The 24,627-nt window shown below is 24.1% G+C and overlaps 9 protein-coding genes across 9 annotated transcripts; 3 read left to right on the forward strand and 6 right to left on the reverse strand.

Moving 5' to 3' along the window:
- Positions 1 to 390: 390 nt before the first annotated feature.
- DDB_G0285893 (hypothetical protein) lies at positions 391 to 1,577 on the forward strand (the record flags this gene model as incomplete). The annotated part of the gene is made up of 2 exons (XM_632897.1): positions 391 to 439; positions 526 to 1,577. The coding sequence occupies 2 exons, from the start codon at positions 391 to 393 to the stop codon at positions 1,575 to 1,577; spliced, it is 1,101 nt and encodes a 366-aa protein (XP_637989.1).
- Positions 1,578 to 2,049: 472 nt separating this feature from the next.
- Positions 2,050 to 5,828, reverse strand: gdt5 (hypothetical protein; the record flags this gene model as incomplete). The annotated part of the gene is made up of 3 exons (XM_632898.1): positions 2,050 to 5,282; positions 5,445 to 5,663; positions 5,750 to 5,828. 3 exons carry the CDS (start codon positions 5,826 to 5,828, stop codon positions 2,050 to 2,052), a joined length of 3,531 nt encoding a protein of 1,176 aa, XP_637990.1.
- Positions 5,829 to 6,104: 276 nt separating this feature from the next.
- Positions 6,105 to 9,151, reverse strand: xpr1 (SPX domain-containing protein; the record flags this gene model as incomplete). The annotated part of the gene is made up of 4 exons (XM_632899.1): positions 6,105 to 6,553; positions 6,647 to 6,958; positions 7,047 to 7,563; positions 7,670 to 9,151. 4 exons carry the CDS (start codon positions 9,149 to 9,151, stop codon positions 6,105 to 6,107), a joined length of 2,760 nt encoding a protein of 919 aa, XP_637991.1.
- Positions 9,152 to 10,850: 1,699 nt separating this feature from the next.
- Positions 10,851 to 12,649, forward strand: DDB_G0285897 (type I phosphodiesterase/nucleotide pyrophosphatase family protein; the record flags this gene model as incomplete). The annotated part of the gene is made up of 2 exons (XM_632900.1): positions 10,851 to 12,142; positions 12,241 to 12,649. 2 exons carry the CDS (start codon positions 10,851 to 10,853, stop codon positions 12,647 to 12,649), a joined length of 1,701 nt encoding a protein of 566 aa, XP_637992.1.
- Positions 12,650 to 12,799: 150 nt separating this feature from the next.
- Positions 12,800 to 14,538, reverse strand: DDB_G0285899 (alanine transaminase; the record flags this gene model as incomplete). Its single annotated transcript, XM_632901.1, has 2 exons — positions 12,800 to 14,253; positions 14,388 to 14,538. 2 exons carry the CDS (start codon positions 14,536 to 14,538, stop codon positions 12,800 to 12,802), a joined length of 1,605 nt encoding a protein of 534 aa, XP_637993.1.
- A 3,039-nt stretch (positions 14,539 to 17,577) lies between these two features.
- DDB_G0285901 (Vps53-like domain-containing protein) lies at positions 17,578 to 20,289 on the forward strand (the record flags this gene model as incomplete). The annotated part of the gene is made up of 3 exons (XM_632902.1): positions 17,578 to 18,046; positions 18,169 to 18,821; positions 18,895 to 20,289. 3 exons carry the CDS (start codon positions 17,578 to 17,580, stop codon positions 20,287 to 20,289), a joined length of 2,517 nt encoding a protein of 838 aa, XP_637994.1.
- A 129-nt stretch (positions 20,290 to 20,418) lies between these two features.
- DDB_G0285903 (hypothetical protein) lies at positions 20,419 to 21,334 on the reverse strand (the record flags this gene model as incomplete). Its single annotated transcript, XM_632903.1, has 2 exons — positions 20,419 to 21,076; positions 21,201 to 21,334. The coding sequence occupies 2 exons, from the start codon at positions 21,332 to 21,334 to the stop codon at positions 20,419 to 20,421; spliced, it is 792 nt and encodes a 263-aa protein (XP_637995.1).
- A 286-nt stretch (positions 21,335 to 21,620) lies between these two features.
- DDB_G0285905 (hypothetical protein) lies at positions 21,621 to 22,549 on the reverse strand (the record flags this gene model as incomplete). The annotated part of the gene is made up of 2 exons (XM_632904.1): positions 21,621 to 22,335; positions 22,422 to 22,549. The coding sequence occupies 2 exons, from the start codon at positions 22,547 to 22,549 to the stop codon at positions 21,621 to 21,623; spliced, it is 843 nt and encodes a 280-aa protein (XP_637996.1).
- A 252-nt stretch (positions 22,550 to 22,801) lies between these two features.
- DDB_G0285907 (OTU domain containin protein) lies at positions 22,802 to 24,415 on the reverse strand (the record flags this gene model as incomplete). The annotated part of the gene is made up of 1 exon (XM_632905.1): positions 22,802 to 24,415. One exon carries the CDS (start codon positions 24,413 to 24,415, stop codon positions 22,802 to 22,804), a length of 1,614 nt encoding a protein of 537 aa, XP_637997.1.
- Between the last annotated feature and the right edge of the window lie 212 nt (positions 24,416 to 24,627).

The raw sequence follows: 24,627 nt of genomic DNA on the forward strand, positions 1-24,627 counted from the left end.
AAAAAAAAAAAAATTAAATTAAATTAAACAATGTTAAACTTTTTTATTTTCTTTTTTTTTTTTTTTTTTCGTTTTAAACTTTTTTCTTTTTTTTTTTTTTTTTATAAAAAATTTTTTTTTTTTTTTTTTTATTTTTCTTTTTCACCTCCAACAAGCCAAAGTTGCTTTTATTTTAGCAATTCCTCCAGGTATCAATATAAAACAATGAAAGACATACATAAGCAAAATATAATGGATTCCCTCAGGTTTTCTCATTAACTTGGGAAAGATGAATAAAAGACAGTTATTTCAATTGGTTAGATTTTTAAATTTTTCTTGGTTTCCGAAGAATATTATTGGCAATTTACAAATTTTTTCTTTGGAGATTTCGATCAAAATCGTTTTACAAAAATGAAATATCTTTGGTTATCTTTGTTAACTTTTTCAATTATTTTAAAGTGTAATTATTAATTCCTTACAGAATTTTTCATTTTTAAAAGGATGATACTAATACTCTTTTTATTTTTTTTAATGATAATATTATAGATTCGTATTGTCAAGAAATATACACATTTGATTGGTCATCTCCACGTGTCAATATTAATGGACACTCACATTTTAAAGTTGATTACTATCCAGGAACTACCAATGCAAATTATAAGGGTGACTTTTTTCCAGATGTAGAGTCAAATCCAAATGTAAAGAAATATTATTTCACAGCAGATTGTACCATCGATTCAAATACAGATTTCTCTATTCCAGGTTTTATTACACCGGCTTTGAATAAAACAGATAATCCTTTTCCACTTATTACAAATTATAATTCAGTTTTAATTGTACCTTATGGAATGACAGTTACAATCAGTGGTTACATTCAACCAATTCTAACGTTATTAATTAAGGGTAAGGTTGTCCTCAAACCAACTGTAGTAACCAGATATTGGGCTGGTAAAACCATTATATTTCCAACAGGTGTATTCGAATCAGCTCCAACATCATTAGCTTTCAACCATTCAATTAAATTTTATAGTCCCTCATATTGGGAGTTTCCAGAGTGGGACCCACTTCAAACATCAACATTTATTTCATTGGGTGGCACTGTTACTCTCACTGGTTTGAATTCAGATTCTATGTGGACAGGTAGAAATAGTTCATTCACATCATATGGTGGAACCTTTTTAAATACCCCATTCCCCTTCGACACTGCTAACAAACCTGTATTCAAAATGGGTGGAACAAGAGATACATTTGGTAATATCAATTATGTAATGAATAATTATTATACCTCATTTAGCCCATCCACAGGTCCGAATTTTTTAGAAGATACAAGTTTTGCTGGTGCAGGTTACATCCTTATGCGTCCATTTACTAAAAACCTTTTCATTACAGGTGAAGCAAATTGCTCAATGGTATTTACATTAAACTCAACAGTTAATATCCAGAATAGCGTTTTTTTTGATGTTGGCCACACTTCACCAGAATTATTAGATGATAATATAATCAGTTCAACCTATAGTGTAACCAAAAGAGGAAATAACATACCAGATAGATACCCAATTACTTTATTACATAACCAAGTTGATAAAAATTATCTCTAAAAGGTATGTTATCACCAGGATTGGTGGATTTTATTACGACTGTTGTTTTTTTATACAAACCTTTGTAAACAGAGGATACATTATTCTTTGCAAGTAAACTATGATATTCTAAATCATTAAGATCAAACTGAAGAAAATAAAGTGTAATTAGTACGATGTTTAAGATGCTAATAATATATGATTTTTTCACTTACACGAGTAGATAATTCTGATTCAACTTGAATATATAGGAATGAATGCATTGACTCTGAACTTTCTATTGTATTAAACTGGACAACAATTTTTTCAAAAAACTAAAAAATAATGATTAGAATAAAATTTAAAAAGTTTAATGTTAATAGATCTGCTTACTTTGGTGGTGCAATTTAGTGTCAAAGAGAGTTTTACAGCTTTTTCAGAATTTGGCTCCAATTCAAAATGATAATGATCTGCAAAGACCTAATTATTAAAAAAAATTAGTAAATTGTAAACTCTAAAAATATTCATGTACATTATAACCTACATTACCAGTTCTAGAGTCTCTTGGAAGAATAACTTTAACAAAAATGGTTGAGCTTGAAATATTGGAAATGAGTAAAAAATTTGAGTATTCTTTAAATAATGTTGCCTTGAGTCCTTTGAGGTTGAAATCTAAAATCTTACTACTAAATCTCAATGGATTGTTAGGGTCTGAAAGTTCGATTAAATTAGATCTTTCTAAACGAAACATGAATGATGAGGTTCTAAATGAATCAACAATTGGTAACTTCAAAGGTTTTAGTGAGGTACTTGGTGGAAGTGGGAGTGGTGGAGGTGGAGGTGAAGAGGAGGGTATTGAATGTTGAGGGGAATCGGGACTAATCTGAGGTGTATCAACTGGTAAAACTATTTGTTCATCAGAATTAATTTCTGGATTTTCATTTATTGGGTCACATCCAATTTCATTAAAATGTGGATTTAAAGCTTCTGGTGTTTTAGTTTCCAATGGAGGTAGCGGTGAGATTAGTGTATAGGGTGCAATCTTTGGCTTGACTAGAGATTTTAGAACTGGATGAATTTTGTTTGGTATTTCTTTTTGTTCATTTCTTTGTTGAGGAGTTGCAATACTTTCAGATTTATTTTCAATATTTGAATTTGATGTTTCTATTGGTTCAATAGTTGTCATTTCATTTTCTATATCAGCTGATTTAAATTTTTTAAATTTCTTTTTATAAAATAATCTTCCAAGCATTACCGATGATGCCACGACTACAGCAGAGCAAATAGGTAACACTATTGTTAATAGATTAAGTGTATTTTCATTGGCTGGTACATCTGGAATGGCTGTTGGATCAGGTATTATTGGGGGAATGAAAAATATGTTTGATGAATAGATTGCCATTGATGTTAAATAAATATCACCTCTTGTTGTAAATGCTATATTAATCTTTTCTAATGAATTGGTATTTTCATATTTGAATGTTATGTTTTTAAATGTTGGACCTTGATTGCTTTGTAATGGTTCTAATACATAAACTGGCTGATTGTCAATGTAAACTGATAATAGACTAGCATGCTGATCAATTGGTACATGTGTAAAAAACAATTGAATTTGACTGATTGTAGAATTACTGTTGATTGCTGTTGTGATGATTACTGGCTCATTGGAATTTAATGATGTTACTCCACTTGAAAATAAACTATTCAATTCGTCAGAAGAAGTGACATTTGGTAAATTTGGTACATAATTTGAATTTTCAGATATTGTACAGTTGCTATCTGTTTTTGTTTGGCATCCACTTTGAAATAAACTACCATTAACTATAAACTGTTGGTTAGCAAGGTCAGGATTTGCCATACTCCATCCAGAATAAAATGTATACGTTTTTAATACTGTAATCTGTGGGAAATCTATAATGTACAAGTAGTCTGATGATAGAGAATTTTTTATTTGAACTCTTACATTTGCTGAACCCTCTTTATTTGGTCCAACCGATACAGGTAATATACATTTATTTGATAATACATTGAAATCGACTGTTCTATTTTGAATAGAATCATTATCAGAAGTAAAAATACATATAATAATATCTTGAAAAGCATAAATTAATCTAAATTGGATTACTATATTGAAAGTCAACCCTGAAATTACTTGGAGTGGAGAATTTGGATAAATTGAAACGATTTTAATTCGATCCAATGTAATTGGGCTACTATAGTAATAAGGTGTTATCACTGATCCATAAATTTGATCTTTTAGTTGTTCAACGCTATCATTTGATGGATAGTATAAATATGAATTTTGGATATTTGTTGACAAGGATGAGACATTTTTAATTATATCTTTACTTGTTAATGGTAATTCAATGCTAGAATTTATAATATCTAATCTTTTAACGCTACCATCTAATTTAAAATTTTCTGTGGCAATAAAATCCTTCAATATTAAAAAATTGCTATCTAAATTCGCAACAATTGGACCTATTGCAACTAACCCATTGATCGTATATGTATTTGGTTGATTTCCATTACTATTAGCTACAAAAAGGTTGAAAATAGTTGAGTTAAATAATGTAATATTAGATATTTTAAAATACTTTGGATTTATTAAATAAAAGTCAACTGGACGTTGAACTGAACTTAAAACTGAATCAGAATCATTATAACATGGTGCGTAACAGTCCCTATCAAATGATGTTACACTTGATCTATTCGATATGAAATTAAAGTTAAATATATTTAATTGACCAATAAAAGTATCATTTTCTGATTTGATGTTTGGTGAAAGCGAATATAAACCATTACCACCCTCATATCCATAATCCATGCTTTTGGCTGATGTATTCAATGATCTTGAATATGGGACCAAAAAGTAATGATTATTTTTTGATCTAATGTTTTCTGTTCCAAATTGGGCTATTAAATTTGAACCTGAATAACTTGATATAATATTGGATGTAAATTCAACATTTGATGCGAAAAATACAATTGGTGACCTTCTTGGATCTTTTTCAAAAATAACACAATTTTTAATTACTGCGTTGTTTGAAAATTCAATGTATAATGAGTTTCTGTATCTTTGGTTGCTACCCTTAATAATATCAGTGACAATGTTTTTATTATTGGGTGAGAATATTAATTTGTGATCATTATATTCTTCATTTAATGTTCTACCATCACCATTTATAAAAAAATTTTCAATATGCACTTTAGTATCTCCTGTAATGAAAATTGATGCTCCAATCGATTCATCAATTTTCTTTACAGAATATCTGTTGGAGATTCCAGTATTCATTTCGTCGATAGTAAATTTTATAAACGCTACTTTCATTACTTTTTCATTGCCTATTGGTGGGCAACCGCTAATGTTTACTATGGTTCTAGTAGAATCCATAATAATACTGCACAGTGAACCAAGAGGATTTGAATCTGAGAAGATTTTAATTTGATAAAGTTTATTAATATTATCTCCAGGAATACTTGAGAATGGTGGAGAAATCCGTAAAGTTGTTTTTGATAAAACCTGGGCTGAATAAATCAGTGGGTAATTACCAATAAGTGTTAAAGAACCACCCAATGCAAGAATACCTGGAAAGTAACCCATTGGATCAAGTGGAAATTTTGCGGGATTAATGATGTTTAAACTATTATATTCTTCAAGAGAGAAGAACAAAAGTCCTCTTTTAATTGTCACCGATCCACCTGGTAAAATAACTAATGAGTGGACCATAAAACTATAAATACTTTCTGGTATATATAATGAGCCCTCCACAAAAGTGTAAAAATAAAAAAATTTTCAAACATATCTGATTGCGGAAATACGCTAAGGGTCAAATTGGAACCTATAAATAAATAATAAATGTTAAAAATAGTTTTAAAAAATATAGATTTATAAATTTATTACAATACCTTTTGTAATTAAAAATTTATTTAATGTAAGATTAGCGTCTAGGAAAGTATAAAAAGTCATTAGATCACCTTCAGCGTTTGGCAATGCGCCAGCGCATATATCTGGATAATATAAATCTGCATCTGTTTGTGAAATATTATTTGATTCAATATTTGAATGTGGAAATCTTTTTATACGTTTTAAACCATAATAACCTGGTGGTGTTGTAATAGTTTCTTCTTTTAAAAATTTAAATATAAGTGTTTGATTTTTTTATTTTATTTTATTTATTTTATTTATTTATTTTTAAATTGCAATACTTTACCATCTGCATTTGAATATAAAATAAATATGGATAGAAATATTAATAGTATAATAGTCTTTTTAAAAAAGTTATTTTTCATTTTCTTTAAAATAAAAAAAGAAAAACAAAATTTTGTGCGACAATCGGAAAGATTTTGAAAAGTGATTGAAAAAAAAAGAAAAATAAAAAAAAAACATAGTTTTTTTTTTTTATTTTGAGTTTTTTTTTTTTTAGATTTTAAAAATTTTGGAAATGAAGATATTTTGAATAAGTTGAAAACCTAATATTTGAATGAAGATCCATCTTGTTACGTATCTCAAAAAAAAAAAAAAATTATAAAAAAGAGTGAATAAATAAATCATTTTAATTTTATTTTCTATTCATTTGAGTTTTCATCACCCGAATGATCATTATTATAAAATGAATTTTCTGAAAATGGTGTACATTCATTATTATTATTATTCTTATTATTTATAATTGATTCTTCAATTTTATCTTCTAAATCATTTTTTGAATATTGGAATTGAGCACGATCTAAATCTATAGTTCCTTCTTGTTTACTTGTTCCATTTATGAAATCATCTGATGTAATAACAGTTTTTGAATCACCAACAATTGGTTCACCATTATTTCCTAATAATTCATTTGCACCTATTTCCTCTTGTTGTTGTTGCTGTTGTTGTTGTTGTTGTTGTTGTTGTTGTTGTTGTTGTTGTTGTTGTTGTTGTTGTTGCTGTGATTGTGTATTTAATATATCTGGTATCTTTAAATCAAATGCTCTAAATTTACCAACATTACTTAAATGTTCATTCTCTAAACGGAAAACTAAATAAAAAAATAAATAAAAAAAGAATAAATGATTAGTATTTGTACTATTAAAATAAAAAATAAAAAAAAATAGTAAATTAATATACATACAATTCCATTGAAATCTTCTAGTTACTTCGATTACAGCAGTTGCCAAAACAATTAATTCTTTAGTTCTTGAAGAAAGTGCTTCAAATGAAACATTAATAGTCCAAGATCCCCTCATCAATGTATTTGTAATCATTGCGAAATAATAAACCCATTTGTGTCTATAAAACAAATGATCACGAAGAAGGAAATTACGACTATGAGTTCTTAAAACACCCCAATCCATTAAAAAGTCCCACCCTAATGAATAAATTGTACTAACAATTGATATAATTATCCATAATGCTAATGTACCTTTCTTATGTGACGAGTCAGCTATAAAATTAAAAAAATAAAAAACATGTTAATAACTTTTTATTATTATAATAATTATTACTACTACTACTATTATTATTAAACTTACTTAATAATTTTGAATTTGCGATTGAACTTGTAACAGTTGATAACATTGTTAATGAATATTTACCAAAATTCATCATATGAATATTTTGTTTTGTATCTTTAAAACGACGAAGTGATTGTAAGGCACGAAGTAAAGGTGGTACACAAACTAAACAAGGTTTAATATATGGATTAATTCTCCAGCAAATATCACCATCTGTCCAAAGATCTGAAACGAAAAAGCAAATGACATACTCTAAATCACTTAATACAATTGATAATGAAGTAAACTGATCACCAAAAAAGAAATCTTTGAATTTCACAGGTAAAAATGGTGCACTGAAAATTCTTGCAAATGTATGAATTAACCAATATCTACTTGGTCTAAATATAATATTGAATGGACAAAACACAATAAATAATACTATAGCAATCAATAAAAATGGGAAAAGTATCGGTAATTTCCCATCAATATGTATTGCCAAGTATGTATATAAAAATAAACTAAGTGTCCATAAAAATGTTAAACCACTTGCTAACTATATATATATATACATAATAAAAAAATAAAAAATAAAAAATAAAAAATGTTAATATGTGCGTGTGTTTTTTTTTGTTTTATATTAATTAAAATGAAATACTTACAAATAAAATATGATAATGCGTTATATTGGTTCTAGCATCCCAACCTAAGATTAAAAACAAATTAATATTTTTACCAGAGGTGACATAGAGTAGAATACCAAAATACCAAAGTAATAGAATTGGTATACCAATCATACGATGGAGCATAAACATTGATAAAAAGTGTAATGGTGTTGGCGAATCAAAATAAATGATGGCGACGTTATTAATCATATAACGTATACAAAATATAAAGAGAATTAGGCTCATACCAGATAGACCACCTGTTAAGAACACCACTTTCGGTGGTGCATTATATTCTTTGGGTACACGAAGTTTGGCCATTGCATTTCTTCTATTACCATGCTTGAAAGTGTTTGTATACAATGATTCGATTTCACGTTCGATAACAACCAACTTTTTAGACTTGACAAAGTATTGCTGTTGAACTAACTTCATACCATCTACTGAACTATCAGATTGTAAAACTTTATCATACTTTTTAAATATCTTTCTAAATGCAATCATATTCAATGAAGTGTATTCTTTTAATGCTTGAATCTCTCTATAGTTTTCCTCCATTGCTCTCTTTAATGATCTTCTAATTTTACCCAATTTTAAACTACCCGGGTTCCAATATGTTTCTGCATTTGCTGCATGTGCAATAGCTTTTACTGCCATTGCTGATGGTGATGATGATGATGATGATGATGGTGACGATTGGGCGTATCGTTGTGAATTTGATGAGGCACCACCGACACCATCATCTTTTATAGCTGATGAAGTTAAATTTGAACTATTTCTTTTCTTTATAATTGAAGGATTATAAAATAAATGAGAGAATTTACCTAACCTTGGTGAATCCTCACTAATTGCATCTTTTAAACTTTTTGAAGAACTATTTTTACAAATTTCACTCATTGCTACTACCTTTTGTTTAATATCATTGAATTGATGTATAAATTCATCTTCTTGTTGTTTAAAAAATGTATTCACTTTATCAAATTCCTCCTGTAACATTGAATCAAATTTCTTTTCTTCTCTCTCTATATTATTCTCTCTAATTATTACTGGTCCTCTTTGAATAATTGAAGATTGACTTAATGGATTACTATTATTACTTTTTATACTACCTCCACTTGAATTAATTATTGTTTTAGAATTTACATTTGTTGTAGTTGTTGATGATGATGATGATGATGTTGCTGCTGTTGTTGTTGTTGTTGTTGTGGGTTCAATGCTTTGTAATGGTATTTCTATTTGTGATTGTGATTGTGATGGCGATGATGACGATTGTGATGGTGGTGGTATTTTTGATATTGATTTATTTATTGGTATTGCTGTTAATTCTATCTGTATCTGAGATTCATTTCCAATATATAATTCCTCTTCTGTTTTTGCTCTTTTAATTGATTTAATTTGTTTTTTAAATGATTTATAAAAAACATATTTCTTTTTCCACGCACTAACTTGCCTTCGTTGTAAATATTTTCCAAATTTCATTTTATATTATTATTATTATTATTACTCTACTATTATTTTTTTTACTATTATTGTATTATTATTATTTTAAAAACTATTATTATTACTGGTTTAATTTTACAAAATTATTGTACTTGTATAAAAACATTAAAAAAAAAAAAAAAATAAAAAAAAAAATAAAAAAAATAAGAAATTTGAAATTTAATTCTTTAGAATGAATAAAGAGGGAGAGAGAAATATAAAATGTTTTTATTTAAAAAAAATGGGTTTTTTTTTTTTTGTGTTTGTGCAGTATGTAGGAAATATTATTTGTGTAATTATAGGTATGTGTGTGTGTGTATGTAGATTGTTTTTATTTATTTATTTTTTATCTTTTTTAAAATTAATAGATAAAGAAAAAATTTCATACTAAACTGTACAATTTTTTTATTTTGGTGATATTGTATTTTTTTTTTTTTTTTTTTTTTTTTTTCTTTTTTGTTGATATGAATTATTCAATAATAATTTCTAAAGAAATCGACAGTGTGAATGTTGTTAATTAAAAAAAAAAAAAAACTGGTAATATAAAAAAAAAAAAAAAAACTGGTTATGTTGGGAGAAAAAAAAAAAATAATTGAAAATATTACGTGATTAATTATTATTGATTGGTGTGAATGTTTGTGTGCAATATTGCATGGGTGCGATAATTTTTAATTGAACTTTCAGACATTTACTGAATATGAGTTTTAGACCAATATTGTGAGGGTATTTTTTATGAAATTTAATTTTTTTTTTTTTTTATTTTTGAAATCAAAAAAAATTAAAAAAAAAAAAAAAAAAAAAAAAAAAAAAGAATTTAAAATAAAAAAAAAAAAAAAAATAATAATAAAAATAAAAAAAGGGATAAATACTATCTAAACAAATAATTAAAAATAAAAAAAAAATAAAAAAAAAACAAAAATAAAAAAAATAAAAATCATAAAAACGTGCATTTTTGACATTGATTTTTTTTTTTTTTTTTAAAGGTTATAATAATCGTACTTTACATTGAATTGCACAATGCAACCAGTTTATTTTTAATTTTTTTATTTTTATTTATTTTTTTTTTTTTTTTCAATTTTCTGGTATTTTTTTATTTTTTTTCTGTTTTTTTTTTTTTTTGGACACCCTCCGCATTAAGTAAATTTTAGATATATTAAACAAAATCAATAATTTTTGGATCCACCGGTTATTTAAAATAAAAAAACAAAATAAAAAAAACAATAGAAATTAAAAAAATAATAAAGGAATATATTTATTCCATTATGAGAAAAAAAAAAAAAAAAAAAACCTTTTTTGGGATGTTTAGAAAAAAAAAAAAAAAAAAAAAAAAAAAAAAAAGAAAAATTTAATTACTGATTAACTGTAAAATAGAAATAATGAAATAAAATTAAATAAAATAAAATAGAATAAACGAAATTGCGAATGTGAATCTTTTTTTTTTATTTTTTTTTTTATTTTATTTTTTTTTTTTTAAAAAGGTTTTTTTTTTAATTTTTTTTTTTTCTTGTTTTTTAAAATTAATTTTTTTTTTAATTTTATATTTTTTTTTTTTTTTTTTTTTTTTAAAACCACTTGTTAAATATTTCACTAAAAATCTATTTATATTAATATATGTAATAATAATAATAATAACAATACTAATAATACTAATAATAATAAAAATAAAAATAATAATAAAAATTAATAATATTAATAAAGAATGAGTAACAATAATAATAATAATAATAATAATAATAATAATAATAATAATAATAATAATAATAATAATAACCCTAATAATAATAATAATATTAATATAAATGTAGATCATAGTTATGATGATGTTGATTTTAATAATAAAGATCCATTATTTTTTTCAAGTGGTAATGAATATATGTATAGAGCAGATGAAGATGATTTAGAATATGATGATGATGAGGATACAAATGATGGTGGTGGTGGTGGTGGTGGTGGTAGTGGTAATGGTGGTAAAAAGAAAAAGAAAAAAAAGGAATTTTTAATTGATGGATTTGATGAGAATTCTGAATCATTAGTTAGATCAAAAGATAGTGATACAATTGGTTATAGAATAAGGAATAGATTAGAATATTTAGAGAAAGGAACAAAGATAATCATATTTGTTGGTCTAATTACATTGACGGTTGTATTATGTTCAATTGGGTTATATTTCTATGCAAAAGATCATAAATCACCATTAGTAAATTACATTCATCCAACACCAGTTATCGTTATATCATTGGATGGATTTAGATGGGATTACTTAAATCGTGGCTTAACACCAAATATAAAGAAACTCATTGAGGATGGGTCATATCATGCCAACTACACGATACCACAATTCCCAAGTAAAACATTCCCCAACCATTATTCAATTGCAACTGGTCTTTATCCAGAGAATCATGGTATCATCTCCAATCATATGTACGACCCAATATTGAATAAAACATTTGATATCAATAAAGCATCTGTAACCGATTCAGAATGGTATTGGGGTGAGCCAATTTGGGTGACATCTGAAATACATGGTATTAAGAGTGCTTGTTACTTTTGGCCTGGCTGTGGTGTCATGATAAAAGACCGTTTCCCAACCTATAATAAATTACCTTTTACAATGGATATTAGTGCTAAAACCGTTTTCGATACTGTTTTCAAATGGGCTCAATTAGATGCATCTGAAAAACCCTATTTATCAATGGCATACGTTCATGAAGTCGATGACGCTGGTCATATCTATGGTCCAGATTCTCAACAAGTTAATGATGCAATTGCATATTTAGACACTCAAATAGGTTCATTAATCGATCAATTAAAATCTACAAATCAATATAATTCAACAAATTTAATCATTCTCTCTGATCATGGTATGGCAAGTGTTCCAAAGAATCAATCAATTTATTTAGATGATTTAACAAATGATCCATCATTTTCAACAAAATGTTATATTCGTGATATGTCTCCAATTTTATCAATTTTTCCAATTGTTGGTGGTTTGTAAGTTTATAAAATTAATTTACTTTTTTTTTTTTTTTTTTTTTTTTTTTTTCTCTTCTCTTTTTACTAATTTATTTAAATTTTTAAAATTTATAAAGGAGTATTGATGAAATTTATAAATCATTAACAGCAAATAGTGATATAAATATTAAAATTTATAAAAAAGAAGATTTACCAAAAGAATTATTTTTTAGTTTAAATGAAAATAAAAGAATTGCACCAATTATTGGTATTGTTAATTTAGGTTATACACTTGTTCAAAGTAAAAGTACACCAACTACTTCATGGGAATTAGGTAATCATGGTTTTAATCCAAGTTTTGAACAAATGAAATCAATTTTCATTGGTCATGGTCCAAATATTAAATCATTACCAATCGATGATCAAAATTTACCACCATTTAAAAATATTGAAATTTATAATTTCATTTCAACTTTATTAAATATAAAATCACCTTCTCCAAATAATGGCACAACTTTATTAACTGATAAACTTTATTTAAAATAAAAATAAAATAAAATAAATAGTTTTATTTTAAGAGGTTGATTTATTTATTTATTTTTTAAAAAATACAATTTTATTTTAATTTTATATTTATTTATCGATAATTATATATATATTTATTATTATTATTATTATTATTATTATTTAAATTATTTATTTATATTTATTCATAAATGATTGATGGAAATCAGCGATTCTCTTACAAACACCTTCAATTGCTTCTTCAGAAGGTAAGAAGGTAGTTCTAAAATGCCAAGTACCATCTTTTTGACCGAAACCACTACCTGGTACAACACAGATACCAGTGGCTTCGAGTAATTGAATACAATAGTAAGCATCTGGTGCTTTACCAATTGAATTTGCATATTCTACAGCTTTAGCTGGAAGACGAATTTGTGGGAAAGCATACATTGCACCTTCTGATGGATTACAAGTTACACCTTCAAGATTATTTAAAGCATTTGTTAAGAGATTTGCACGTTTTTTTAAAGATTCATAGATATTATCTCTTTCTTTAAGGTAGAGATCATGTGATTGTTCACCAGCAACTGGTGGACGAACCATTAAATCAACAACCAATTGACCAATAACATTTGGACATAAACCAATTGATGCGAGTTTATAAATTTCAGCTTTAACATCTTGAGTGACACCATTTAATTCCATATAACCACCACGTTTACCACATTCACCAACGAAACCTTTACTAACTGAATGGAATGAAACCATCTCTAAATCTGCATAATCACCACCCATATCTTTGACAACCTTTTTGAATGAGATGAATGGTTTACTCTCTTTGACATAAACATTCTCTTGATAGACTTCATCAGCCAATAATACTACATTCTTTTCTAAACAAAACTTGACAATCTCTTCCATATTTGCTCTATCTAAACATTGACCAGTTGGATTACCTGGATTGATGATAACGAGTGCACGTGGATTAATACCCTTTGAAACTGCATCATTGTAGGAATGCTCCAATTGGGAGATCTCGAGTGACCAACCTTTCTCTTCATTTAATAGGTACCCTAATTGACTGCCATTATATAATTCAATGGTGGCACTGTAGAGTGGATATTGTGGAATTGGAATTAAGATACCGTCTGAACGATCTTTAATTAAAAGTTTCAAAATACGTTGTACACCAACTGATGCACCATCTGTAAGGAAAATTTCGGATGGATCAGATTTATGTCCATCACGTCTCTCTATGAAATCTGCAACTGATCTTAAAACTAAACCAATACCTTGACTATTGGAATAGGCACCTGTTGTATTATTAATTGATCCTAATATCTCTTTAGCACGTGAGATAACATCGGCTGGATATATCTTTTCAACGTATGGATTATCTAATAAATCTGGACATTCAACTAATGATACAACTTGACGGAAATAAGTTAATGGTTTTTGTTTCAATTGTTGTGGATTACCAATATTACAATAGACAATCTCTTCAAATGGTAATGTTTTTGTGCCTTCTGTTTTTTGTTTTTGTAATTGATGTGAAATTGCTTCTGCACGAATAACTAATTCACCACGTACTGCATATTGTGCATTTCTTACATTTTGGCAAATATTATCAATTGTCATAGATTTTTCTATTTAAAAAGAATAAAAATAAAAAAAAAAAAAAAAAAAAAATTAGTGACCAAAAAAAAAAAAAAAAAAAAAAAAAAAAAGTAATCGTAAAAAAAAAAAAGTTATCAAAAACTAGATAATTTTTTTTACTTACTATGTGTCATTTTTTCAAAATTAGTTATATTATTATTATTAATTATTGTTGTTGTAGTAGTATTTGAAAGTGGTTGAATAATTGTTGAAGAGGGCTTTACTCTGTTGATGGGTGGATTTGATAATAAAACTTTTAAACTTCTTTTGAACATTTATTCTGAAAAAAAAAAATTTTTTTTAAATTAAAAAAAAAAATTAATTTTAATATATTAAAAATTTAATAAAATAAAATAAAATTAAATTAAATAAAATTTAAAATAATCGATAAACAGATTATTATTATAATGATGCGTAAATTTCAAAAAAAAAACAAAATGAAAAAACACAGTGTGCAAGATTACAAAAAAAAAAAAAGAAAAAAAATTGAAAAAAAAAAAAAATCGATAATTATCATAATACCCATTGCAAAACTTTTTACTGGGTGGTAACATAACAAGTAATATGTCATTATCGCATTTTTAAATGATTTTCTATTATTATTATTATAATGGTAAGTTTTATTTATTATTTTTATTTTTATTTTTTTTTTTTATTTTTATTTTTTTATCTTTTTTTTTTTTATTATTATAATAAATATATTTTTTGTATTTTTTTATTTATATCTTTTGGATAATTAACAAGATATTAATACAATTACATTATTATAATAATAAATGTATAATTTTATCTTTTTTTTTTTTTTTTTTTTTTTTTTTAATTTGTATTATAAATTTTTTTTTTTTTTTTTTTTTTTTTTTGATATTTAATAATTGATATCGATTACTTTTTTTTTTTTTTTTTTTTTAATTAACCTTAAAAAAAAAATAAAAAAAAAAAAAAAAGAATGAATGAAAGAAAGAAATAAATAAAATAAAAAAAAAAAAAAAAAAAAGAAATGAAGATATTATTAAAACTTTACATTATTTTATAATTAAAAGAAATTATATTAAATTATTATTTTTTTTTTTTTTTATGATATCAAATTTTTTTTTTTTTTTTTTTTTTATACACAAAAATTTTATAAAAAAAAAAAAAAAAGAAAATTAAAAAAATTAAATTTAAAAAAATTGAAATTTAAATTCCCCATATCAGGGGTAACTGTTGCATGTAAAAACAAACTTATCAAAAAAAAAAAATAAAAAAATCAGGGGATGAATTTTTGACAATAGGTTGTGCCATGTGGAATTTTCGATTATACCATTTACCAGTATATTTTGTTTTTAAATTAAAAAAATAATAAAAAAAAAAAATAAATAAATAAAAAAAAAAAAAACTAACAAAACAGGGAAATCAATTTCAAAATTTATGATAATATTGTTTCGCTGTCAAAAAAAAAAAAAAAAAAAAAAAAAAAAAATTAATTAAAAAAAAAAATAAAAAGAAATTTGTTAATAAAAAGATATCAATTACCTTTTTTTATTAATTACTTGTATATAGTGTATGTTCTATATACAAAAGAAATTTCTTTTCTTAATTTTTTTTTTTCTATGGTTTTTTTTTTTTTTTTTTTTTGATTTTTTTTCTTGTAAACCTTGAATTAATGCCAAACAAAAAACTTTTTTTATCAACAATTAAAAGAAGAGAAAAAAAAAAAAACTGTTTAAAAAGGGTGATGTATATTTATAATAAAGCTTAAAAAAAAAAAAAAATAAAAATAAAAAAAAAAAAAAAAATTAAAAATAAAACAAATTTTTTTATTTTAAAACAAATCCCTAAAAGGGAAAAATTTAAAAAAATATATTTTTTTTTTTTAAAAAATTAATATTTTAGATCCCAGTGATATCCAAATATATATAACCTATAGCATATATATATAAATTTTTACAATTCATAATTTCATATTTTTTATTGTTTTTTTTTTATTTTTTTTTAACCATTTTATGATTTTAAAAAAAAATAATAAAAAAAAAAAAAAATAAAATAAAATAAAATAAAATAAAATTTTAAAAAGGAATAAATGTAAAATAATGAACATATGGTCTTTATAATAGTAATGGGTTAAATTATTTTTTTTTTTTTTTTCTTTTTCATTATAATTTTAATAAGTTCCTATTCGTCTTTTTATTTTAATATTAACCATATTAAACAATACCTTGTACTAATAAATTGGTTCAAGTTCACAAGCAGGTGAAAAAAAAAAAAAAAAACACCAAAATGTTAACATTGATATCAAGGAGAAAATTTGGTATTTCCTGGTAGGAGATTAGGGTGTTGGACGATATTAAAATTATAATTATAGGTTAGTTTGATTTATTCCATAGAAAAAAAAAAAGTTATTTTTTAATTTATTGCCGGGTTATGAAAATTAGCCAATAAACATTACTGAAATAGTAAAAAATATTTACCACACCATTTTTTTTTTTTTTTTTTTTGAATAATTACACTTTTACCCCTCAATTAAAATACAGATTTGGTTTTTATCAAATGAAATAAAAAACAAATAAATTTGTATTTTTAGATTTTATTTTTAGATTTTATTAACAATTTTTTAATTTATCTCGATATTATTTTACTGTGGATAAAAACTTTTTTATGTCAATAATTTTATTTTATTGTTTTAAAAAAAGAAATGATTAAATAAATTAGTAATACATTATTAAAAATTATTAAAAAATGAATATATATTTTTATATTTGGTTATAAATTCTTTTATTATTTTTTTGTTTAAAAGAGATATTAATTTATTTATTTGTCTCCCACAAAAAGTAAAATTTAACAACATTAAAAAGTTGAAAAACGAATCGATATTTGGGAAACCCAAAAAAGACTCCATACTTTGAGATGGGAAATTTATTCTTGAGCGGCAATGACACAATCAAAAACGATAACCTCTCAAAAATAAGTGGTGAAGTTATATTTGACACAGAACCTGTGGTACATCACTTCCCGTTTATGGCTTTAAGACCACTCGTCAAAAAAAAATTAATATGATCACAATAATTATTTAAATATAAAACTATTTAAAATAAAAATTATGGGAAAAAAAAAAAAAAAAAAAAATTATTTTCAATTTTATTTTAAAATTTTTTTTTTTGGTTTTTAGGTTTAAATTAAGACTGGTCAAAAAAAAAAAAAAAAAAAAAGTTTTCAATTTTTTTTTTTTTTTATTTTATATTTTTTTTTTTTCAAAATTAATTAAATAATCTTTTTTTTATTCATATATATATTTTTTATAATATTTATATATATATATAAAAAAAAAAAAAAAAAGAATGTCAGCATTACCATCAATTGATGGAAGTGTTACGGAATGGACAAATGATATGTTTTCACCAGAGTTACAAGCAGCAATTAGAGATATTGTACCAGTGACAGATAGAGATTTCGATAAACATGATTTTAATCCAGTAGCATATATTAATGATAATTTCTCAAATGAACAATCATTAACAAGATTAGATAATTTTATGAATAGATTAAAATTAAAAATTATAAAAATCGATGAAGAGATCATTCAAGAAGTTAGATTACAAAGTATTAGTGGTGGTAAAGGTAAAGAAGATTTAGAGAATGCTAAAAGATCAATTAATGAATTGTTAACTAAAATCACTGATATTAAATCAAAAGCAAATCAATCTGAACAAATGGTAACTGAAATTTGTAAAGATATTAAATCTTTAGATTATGCTAAAAAAAATTTAACAACTGCAATTACAACTTTAAAAAGATTACATATGATGGGTAAGTTACTAGTAATGGTACTACTACTAGTAGTAGTATTAGTATTAGTGGTAGAGATATACATATAACTAATCTTTTTAATTATTATTTATTTATTTATTTTTTTTTTTTTTTATTAAAAGTTATGGGTGTTGAACAATTAAAAGAGATGGTTGATAAAAAACAATATGGTACAGTTGCAAAATTATTAGAAGCAACAGCACAATTTGCAGAAGGATTTAAAGATTATAGAGAATCACCAAAAATTTATGCATTAAATAAAGAATTGGATAATATTAGATCAAGAGTTAAAGATCAAATTTATGAGGATTTCAATCAGTATGTACCATATACGAGTAATCAAATTAAACCAAATGAAGAGAATAGATGGAAAAGTTCATGTTATGTTATCGATGCATTAGGTAGTGAAGTTAAAAAGGATTTTTTAAGATGGTTTTGTGGTTCACAATTATCGAGTTATAAGAAAGCATTTGGTAGTCAATCAGAGAGTTATACATTGGATAGTACAGATAGAAGATTTGGTTGGTGGTCAAGACAAATTAAAATATTTCGTGAAGAGTACGCTTTAGTATTCCCACCAGAATGGTGTATGGAAGAACAAATCAGTTATGAGTTTTGTATTCTCACTCGTTTAGATCTATCAGAGGTTTTATTAATTAATAAAAATTCAATTGAAGTACCACAATTAATTAAAGCATTAAAGAAAACTTTAACTTTTGAAAATAAACTTTATGAATTATTTGCTCAAAATAATCAAAAATTATCATCACCAACTGTAAGTTTTATTTTATTTTTATTTTATTTAATAAATTAAAAAAGGTATACTAATGTGTATTATATTTTAAAAGATGTCATCAACACCAAGTAATGAAAGTGAAAATAATTCAGATGATTCAGATCAAGATGATTCAGATGATGATAATGGTGAAAATCAAGTTGATGGTGAAAATAATAGTAATAATAATAATAAAGGTAATAGTGAGGATGCAATTAGAAGGAGATGGGAAGCTAGAGTTGAAAAGGATAGAAAAAGAGAAGAAGAGAAATTACAACAACAACAATTACAACAACAGCAACAACAAGGTAAAGACGTTAATAAACAACAACAACAACAACAACAACCAATTGAAATACCAAAATCCTATGAAAGATTTAAAGGAATTATATCATCATCCTTTGATCCATATATGGATTTGTATATAAATGAAGAGGATAAATTAATTGGTGAAGTATTGGAGAAAGTTATGGCAGAAGAGAAATGGACATTATCAGATGAGGAAGCCAATAAGATCTTAACAAGTTGTACAGATTTAGTATTCCATTTCATAAAGGTTAGAAATCGTTGTGCTGAACTCACAAAGGGTGAGCCATTCTTTAACCTTTATCATCTATTTAGAAAGTATTTAACCCAATATGCCAATATAATCTCTGGCAAAATTCATACAGACGTTGGTAGAGCACATGATGTTCAAGAGGATAAAACTATTTGTCTCATTATTAATACCGCCGAATTTTGTAGAAAAACATCTGGTCAAATGACTGATGGTTTCAAGAAGATTATCGATGAAAAGTATAAAGAGTCAATCGATTTAAAAGATATTCAAAACGACTTCTCAAGTATCATTGCAAAGGGTGTTAAAGCATTGGTAAGTGGTATCGAAGCTAAACTCGACCCACATCTCCAATCGATGACTCGTATGGAATGGGGCGAACGTTATCAATACGTTGGTGATAATTCACCATATGTCAATGAAGTAGTTCAAATTATTTCAGATTCATCTCAATTAGAAGTGGCTTGGTTGTCACCTGAACATTTTAGATACTTTTGCGATTTGTTTGCTTCTTCATTTGGTTTACGTATTCCTCAATCAATCTATAAATGTCGTGGTATCTCTGAAATTGGTTCACAAGGTATCCTATTGGATATTACTACCATTAAAACTGTACTATTAGATTTACCAAATAAAGTTAAAGATGGCCGTAGCAATAGTCGTTACACAAAATTATTGAATAAAGAATTTGCAAAGGCTGAAAATCTACTCAAAGTTATTGGTTGCTCTCAAGATCATCTCGTTGAAACATTTAAAGATTTATTCCCAGATTCTACAAATGCAGATTTCCAAAAAATTATGGATCTTAAAGGTTTTAAAGTTGGTGATAAAATTCAAACTGAATTATTTGAAAAATTATCAAAAGTTTCAACAAATATTGGTGCTTCAATTAAAACTAAATTTTTTAATTAAATAATAAAAAAAATAAAAAAAACTATATTTTAATAATAATAATTAATAATAATAATAATAATAATAATAATAATAATAATAGTAATAATTAATTTTTAATTTTTAATTTATTTATTTTTTTTAAATTATTTATTTTGTTACAGAAGATGATGATGATGATTCTTTAATTGCAATACCATAAATATGTTTAAATGGTTGTTTAATTTTAATTTGACTAATTGAAACTTTTTCCCATCCAGTCATATGTTTAATCTTTTCATCGGTGATACGATCTAATTCACAACCATCACCAATTAATGACCAAAGTGGATTAATTAAATGTTCAAACCATCTATTTAGGAATTTATCAGAACAAACATGTTCAATGAATAAAAATTTGCCACCTGGTTTTAAGAGATTTTGAATATCAATCAATACTTTATCTTGGTCAGGTATTGAACATAGGACAAGGTTACAAATTATAGTATCAAAAGTACCATTCTCTAAATCACCATCATTATATGCTTGTTCTATAGTTTTTGGTAAGATTTTAATATCAAATTTATGTGATGCTTTATTAGCAGATTCAATTAATTCTTGTTGCATAAATGGATTTGGTTCAATTGAAACAACTTGAGTAATTGGTGATCTCTTATTATCACTGCCCTGTTGAATATTATCATTATTTAAATATTTAAAAGTTGGACCAACACCACTACCAACATCTAAGACTCTTCCATATGCTTCTGAAAATAATTCTTTTTTAAATCTACTTAATTTCTTATCAACTAATGGTCCTAAATATCCCCTAAAAAAAAAAAAAATAATAATAAATAATAAATTATTTATTTGTTTATTTAATTTGTTAGTATTTATAAATCTATATTTTAAAAATAAATTATATAATATATTCATAGAAAAAAAAAACATACCAAAAATTATTAAAAAATCTTTGTTTTAGATGATATTTTGATCCATAGTAATCAATTAAATGGTATAATACAATTGTTGAGACAACACCACCAGCTATTAGGGTTGGTGTTGATTGTTTTGATAATATATTCATCTTTTATGTTTTTTTTTGTTTTTTTTTATTTTTATCAAAAAAGAAAAAAAAAAAAAAAAAAAAATTTTTTGATTAAATTGAATAATTAATTTTTTAATTTAAAAAAAATAAAAAAATAAAAATAAAAATAAAAAAATAAAAAAATAAAAATAAAAAAATAAAAAAATAAAAAAATTAGTTCAACTGTTTTTAAATCTATTTTTATTTATTTATTTTTAACTATAATAGATATTTATGAGATATGTATATGTATATATATATATATTTTTATTATTATTATTATTTTTTATAATTCTTTGATTGCTATTCCTTGAATAAAATTAAATGGTAAAGGGGTAAAAATATTTGAAATTGTAACTTTTTCCCAACCTTTAATTGATTTAATTAATTTGTCAGTTTTTTTAGTTAGTTTACAATTATCGCCAATTAATGACCAAAATGGATTAATTATATTTTGAAATATTCTCCAATGATATTTTTCAGATGCTATATGTTCAATAAATAATAATTTACCACCTGGCTTTAATAATCTAATTAGATTATCTATAATTTCCTTTTCATCTTTTATTGAACATAAAACCAAACTACAAATAATAGTATCAAATGATAAATATTCAATATCTTTATCATTTATTGACATTTCAATTGATTTCGAAAGTATTTTAATTCTATTTGAGTTTATATTATTATTATTATTAATATTATTATTATTATTTATTTCATCATTATCAATATCATTATCATTATCATTTGAACCTTCTTTATCTTTTTTATTTTTATCATCAATTCTAACATATTTTAATGATTGTTTCTCTAATTCATTAAACATAAATGGATTTGGTTCAATTGATATTAATGTTGATATATTTTCAAAATTTAAATATTTAAAAGTTGAACCAGTTCCACTACCAATTTCTAATACTTTTCCATTTGCTTCTGAAAATAATTTTTCTTTTGTTGTTTTTAATTTATTTTCAATTATTGGTCCTAATATAAATCCCCTTTAAAAAAATTGTAATTTATTATTAATTTCAAATTTGGTTTTTTTTTTTTTTTTTTTTTTTTTTAAATAATTATTTAAACTTACCAAAATATATTGAAAAATCTTTGTTTAAAATGTAATTTCTTACCAAAATAATCTATTAAAATATATGAAACAACTGCTAAAATAATTCCTGACCCAATAGCCAATAATTGTGATGTATTATCCATCATTTCTTTATAACTATAATAATTTTTTTTTTTTTTTTTTGTTAGTAATAATAAAAAATAAATATTAAAAAAAAATAAAAAATTTTAAGTAAAACTGGGAAAAAAAAAAAAAAAAGATTAACAAAATAATAAAATAAAATAAAATAAAATAAATAAATCTCAAAAATGGAAATTGGATCTATTTACCAATTTTGTATATAAAAAAGAAAAAAGGAAATTTTATTTAATAAGATTTCAAAAATAAAATGAATGTAATTATTTGAAACAGTTGAACTTATTATTGTTTATATTATTATTATTATTATTATTATTATCATTATTATTATTATTATTATTATTATTATTGGTGGTGGTGGTGGTATTGTTATTGTTGCTACTAAAATTGAAGTTATTGTTAAATCTATGGAAGCCACTATTATTGTTATTACTAGTACTATTACTACCGCCAAAGTAGTTAAAATGGTTATTATTATTATTATTATTATTATTATTATTATTATTATTATTATTATTATTATTATTATTATTATTATTATTATTATTATTTGTGGTAGTAGTAGTTGTAGTAGTTGTAGTTTGTTGATTTTGCTCTTGTTGTTGTTGCTGTTGTTTTTGTTTAAATAGCTGTTCAAAATATTCAGCTCTTGATGCAGCTAAAACAGCTTCTTCAATTTCTAATTCTGTCTCTTTCCAATCAGTTTCTAATAATGATTCATCATAAATTTGTTGATCTATTAGATCAAATTCTGAAGTTTTTATAGCAGTTTCCATTTGGGATTTGTCAGCAGCACCTGGATGAAAATCGGCAAAACCTAAACCAACACCAACTGAAGGATTATTCAAATCATAAATACTATCATAATGATTTCCATGAAGGTAACTTAAACGAATTGGATAGTTTCCTTTATAAGAACCATGAAAAATGTTGATAGGGTCAATTGTTTTACTATATACTTCAATTGGTCTATTGAAAAGTTCAGCCATAGCTTGCATTTCAGTGTTATTTCCAAATACTTTGTCGGTTCTTTTTCTTGCTATATAGTCTGCAAAGTCTTCTGTAATAAATTGAGAAAAGTGATCACGTTCCGCCTCCATATAGTCCATACATTTCTCTCTTACAGTATTGTGCATCTCTTGGTCACCATAAATTTGATCGGCTACTGACCTAAACAAACAATTTCCATCTTGTTTCATCTTTCTGACAATAAATCCTTTACTCTTTTTTAAATTCTCTTCAAATGTTTTTTCATCATTAAATGGTATATTATTATTAATATTAATATTACCATTACCGCCACCACCACTATTACTTATTCCACCACTATTTAAATTCGTAGAATCTCTTTTCTTTGTATGGTGTCTATAGCTATTAGATTCATATTCATCTGCACTATTCTCTTCATCTGAATGGTTGTTACGATGATTTCTTATTTCTCTGTTATTCTTATTATTATTATTGTTGTTGTTGTTGTTGTTGTTGTTTGATATATAAGTTGAAGAGTTTGGTGATGAGGATTTCTTTTTCTTGGTATTATTACTATTATTTATATTATTTACATTATTATTTCCGTTGCTGTTGTTTATATTATTATTTACATTGTTTATATTATTATTTACATTGTTTGAGGTTGTTGTTGTTGTGGTTGTAGTTGTTGTATTTATTAAATTATCATTGTTACGAATAATATTGTTGTTACTATTATTATGCGTTGGGTTATGGTTATTGTTATTATTATTATGGCTACTATTATTATTATTATTATTATTATTTATATTATTATTTATATTATTATTATTTATATTATTATTATTGTTATTATTATTATTATTATTATTACCGTTAACTTTACGTTGTACAACAATTCTCATTTTGTTTTATTTATTTAGTTATGCGTTTATATATACTTCTACATGTGTGGTTAAATGATTTAATAAAAAAAAAAAAAAAAATTAAAAAATAAGAGAATAAAAAAAAAATAAAAAAATAAAAATTAAAATTAAAAAAAAAAATAAATAAAAAAATAAAAAAAAAAACTATTTTTTAATTTTATTTTTAAACTTTATTAAAATTTCAAAGAATT

This window comes from Dictyostelium discoideum (genome assembly GCF_000004695.1).
Source record: "Dictyostelium discoideum AX4 chromosome 4 chromosome, whole genome shotgun sequence".
NCBI lineage: Eukaryota > Evosea > Eumycetozoa > Dictyosteliales > Dictyosteliaceae > Dictyostelium > Dictyostelium discoideum.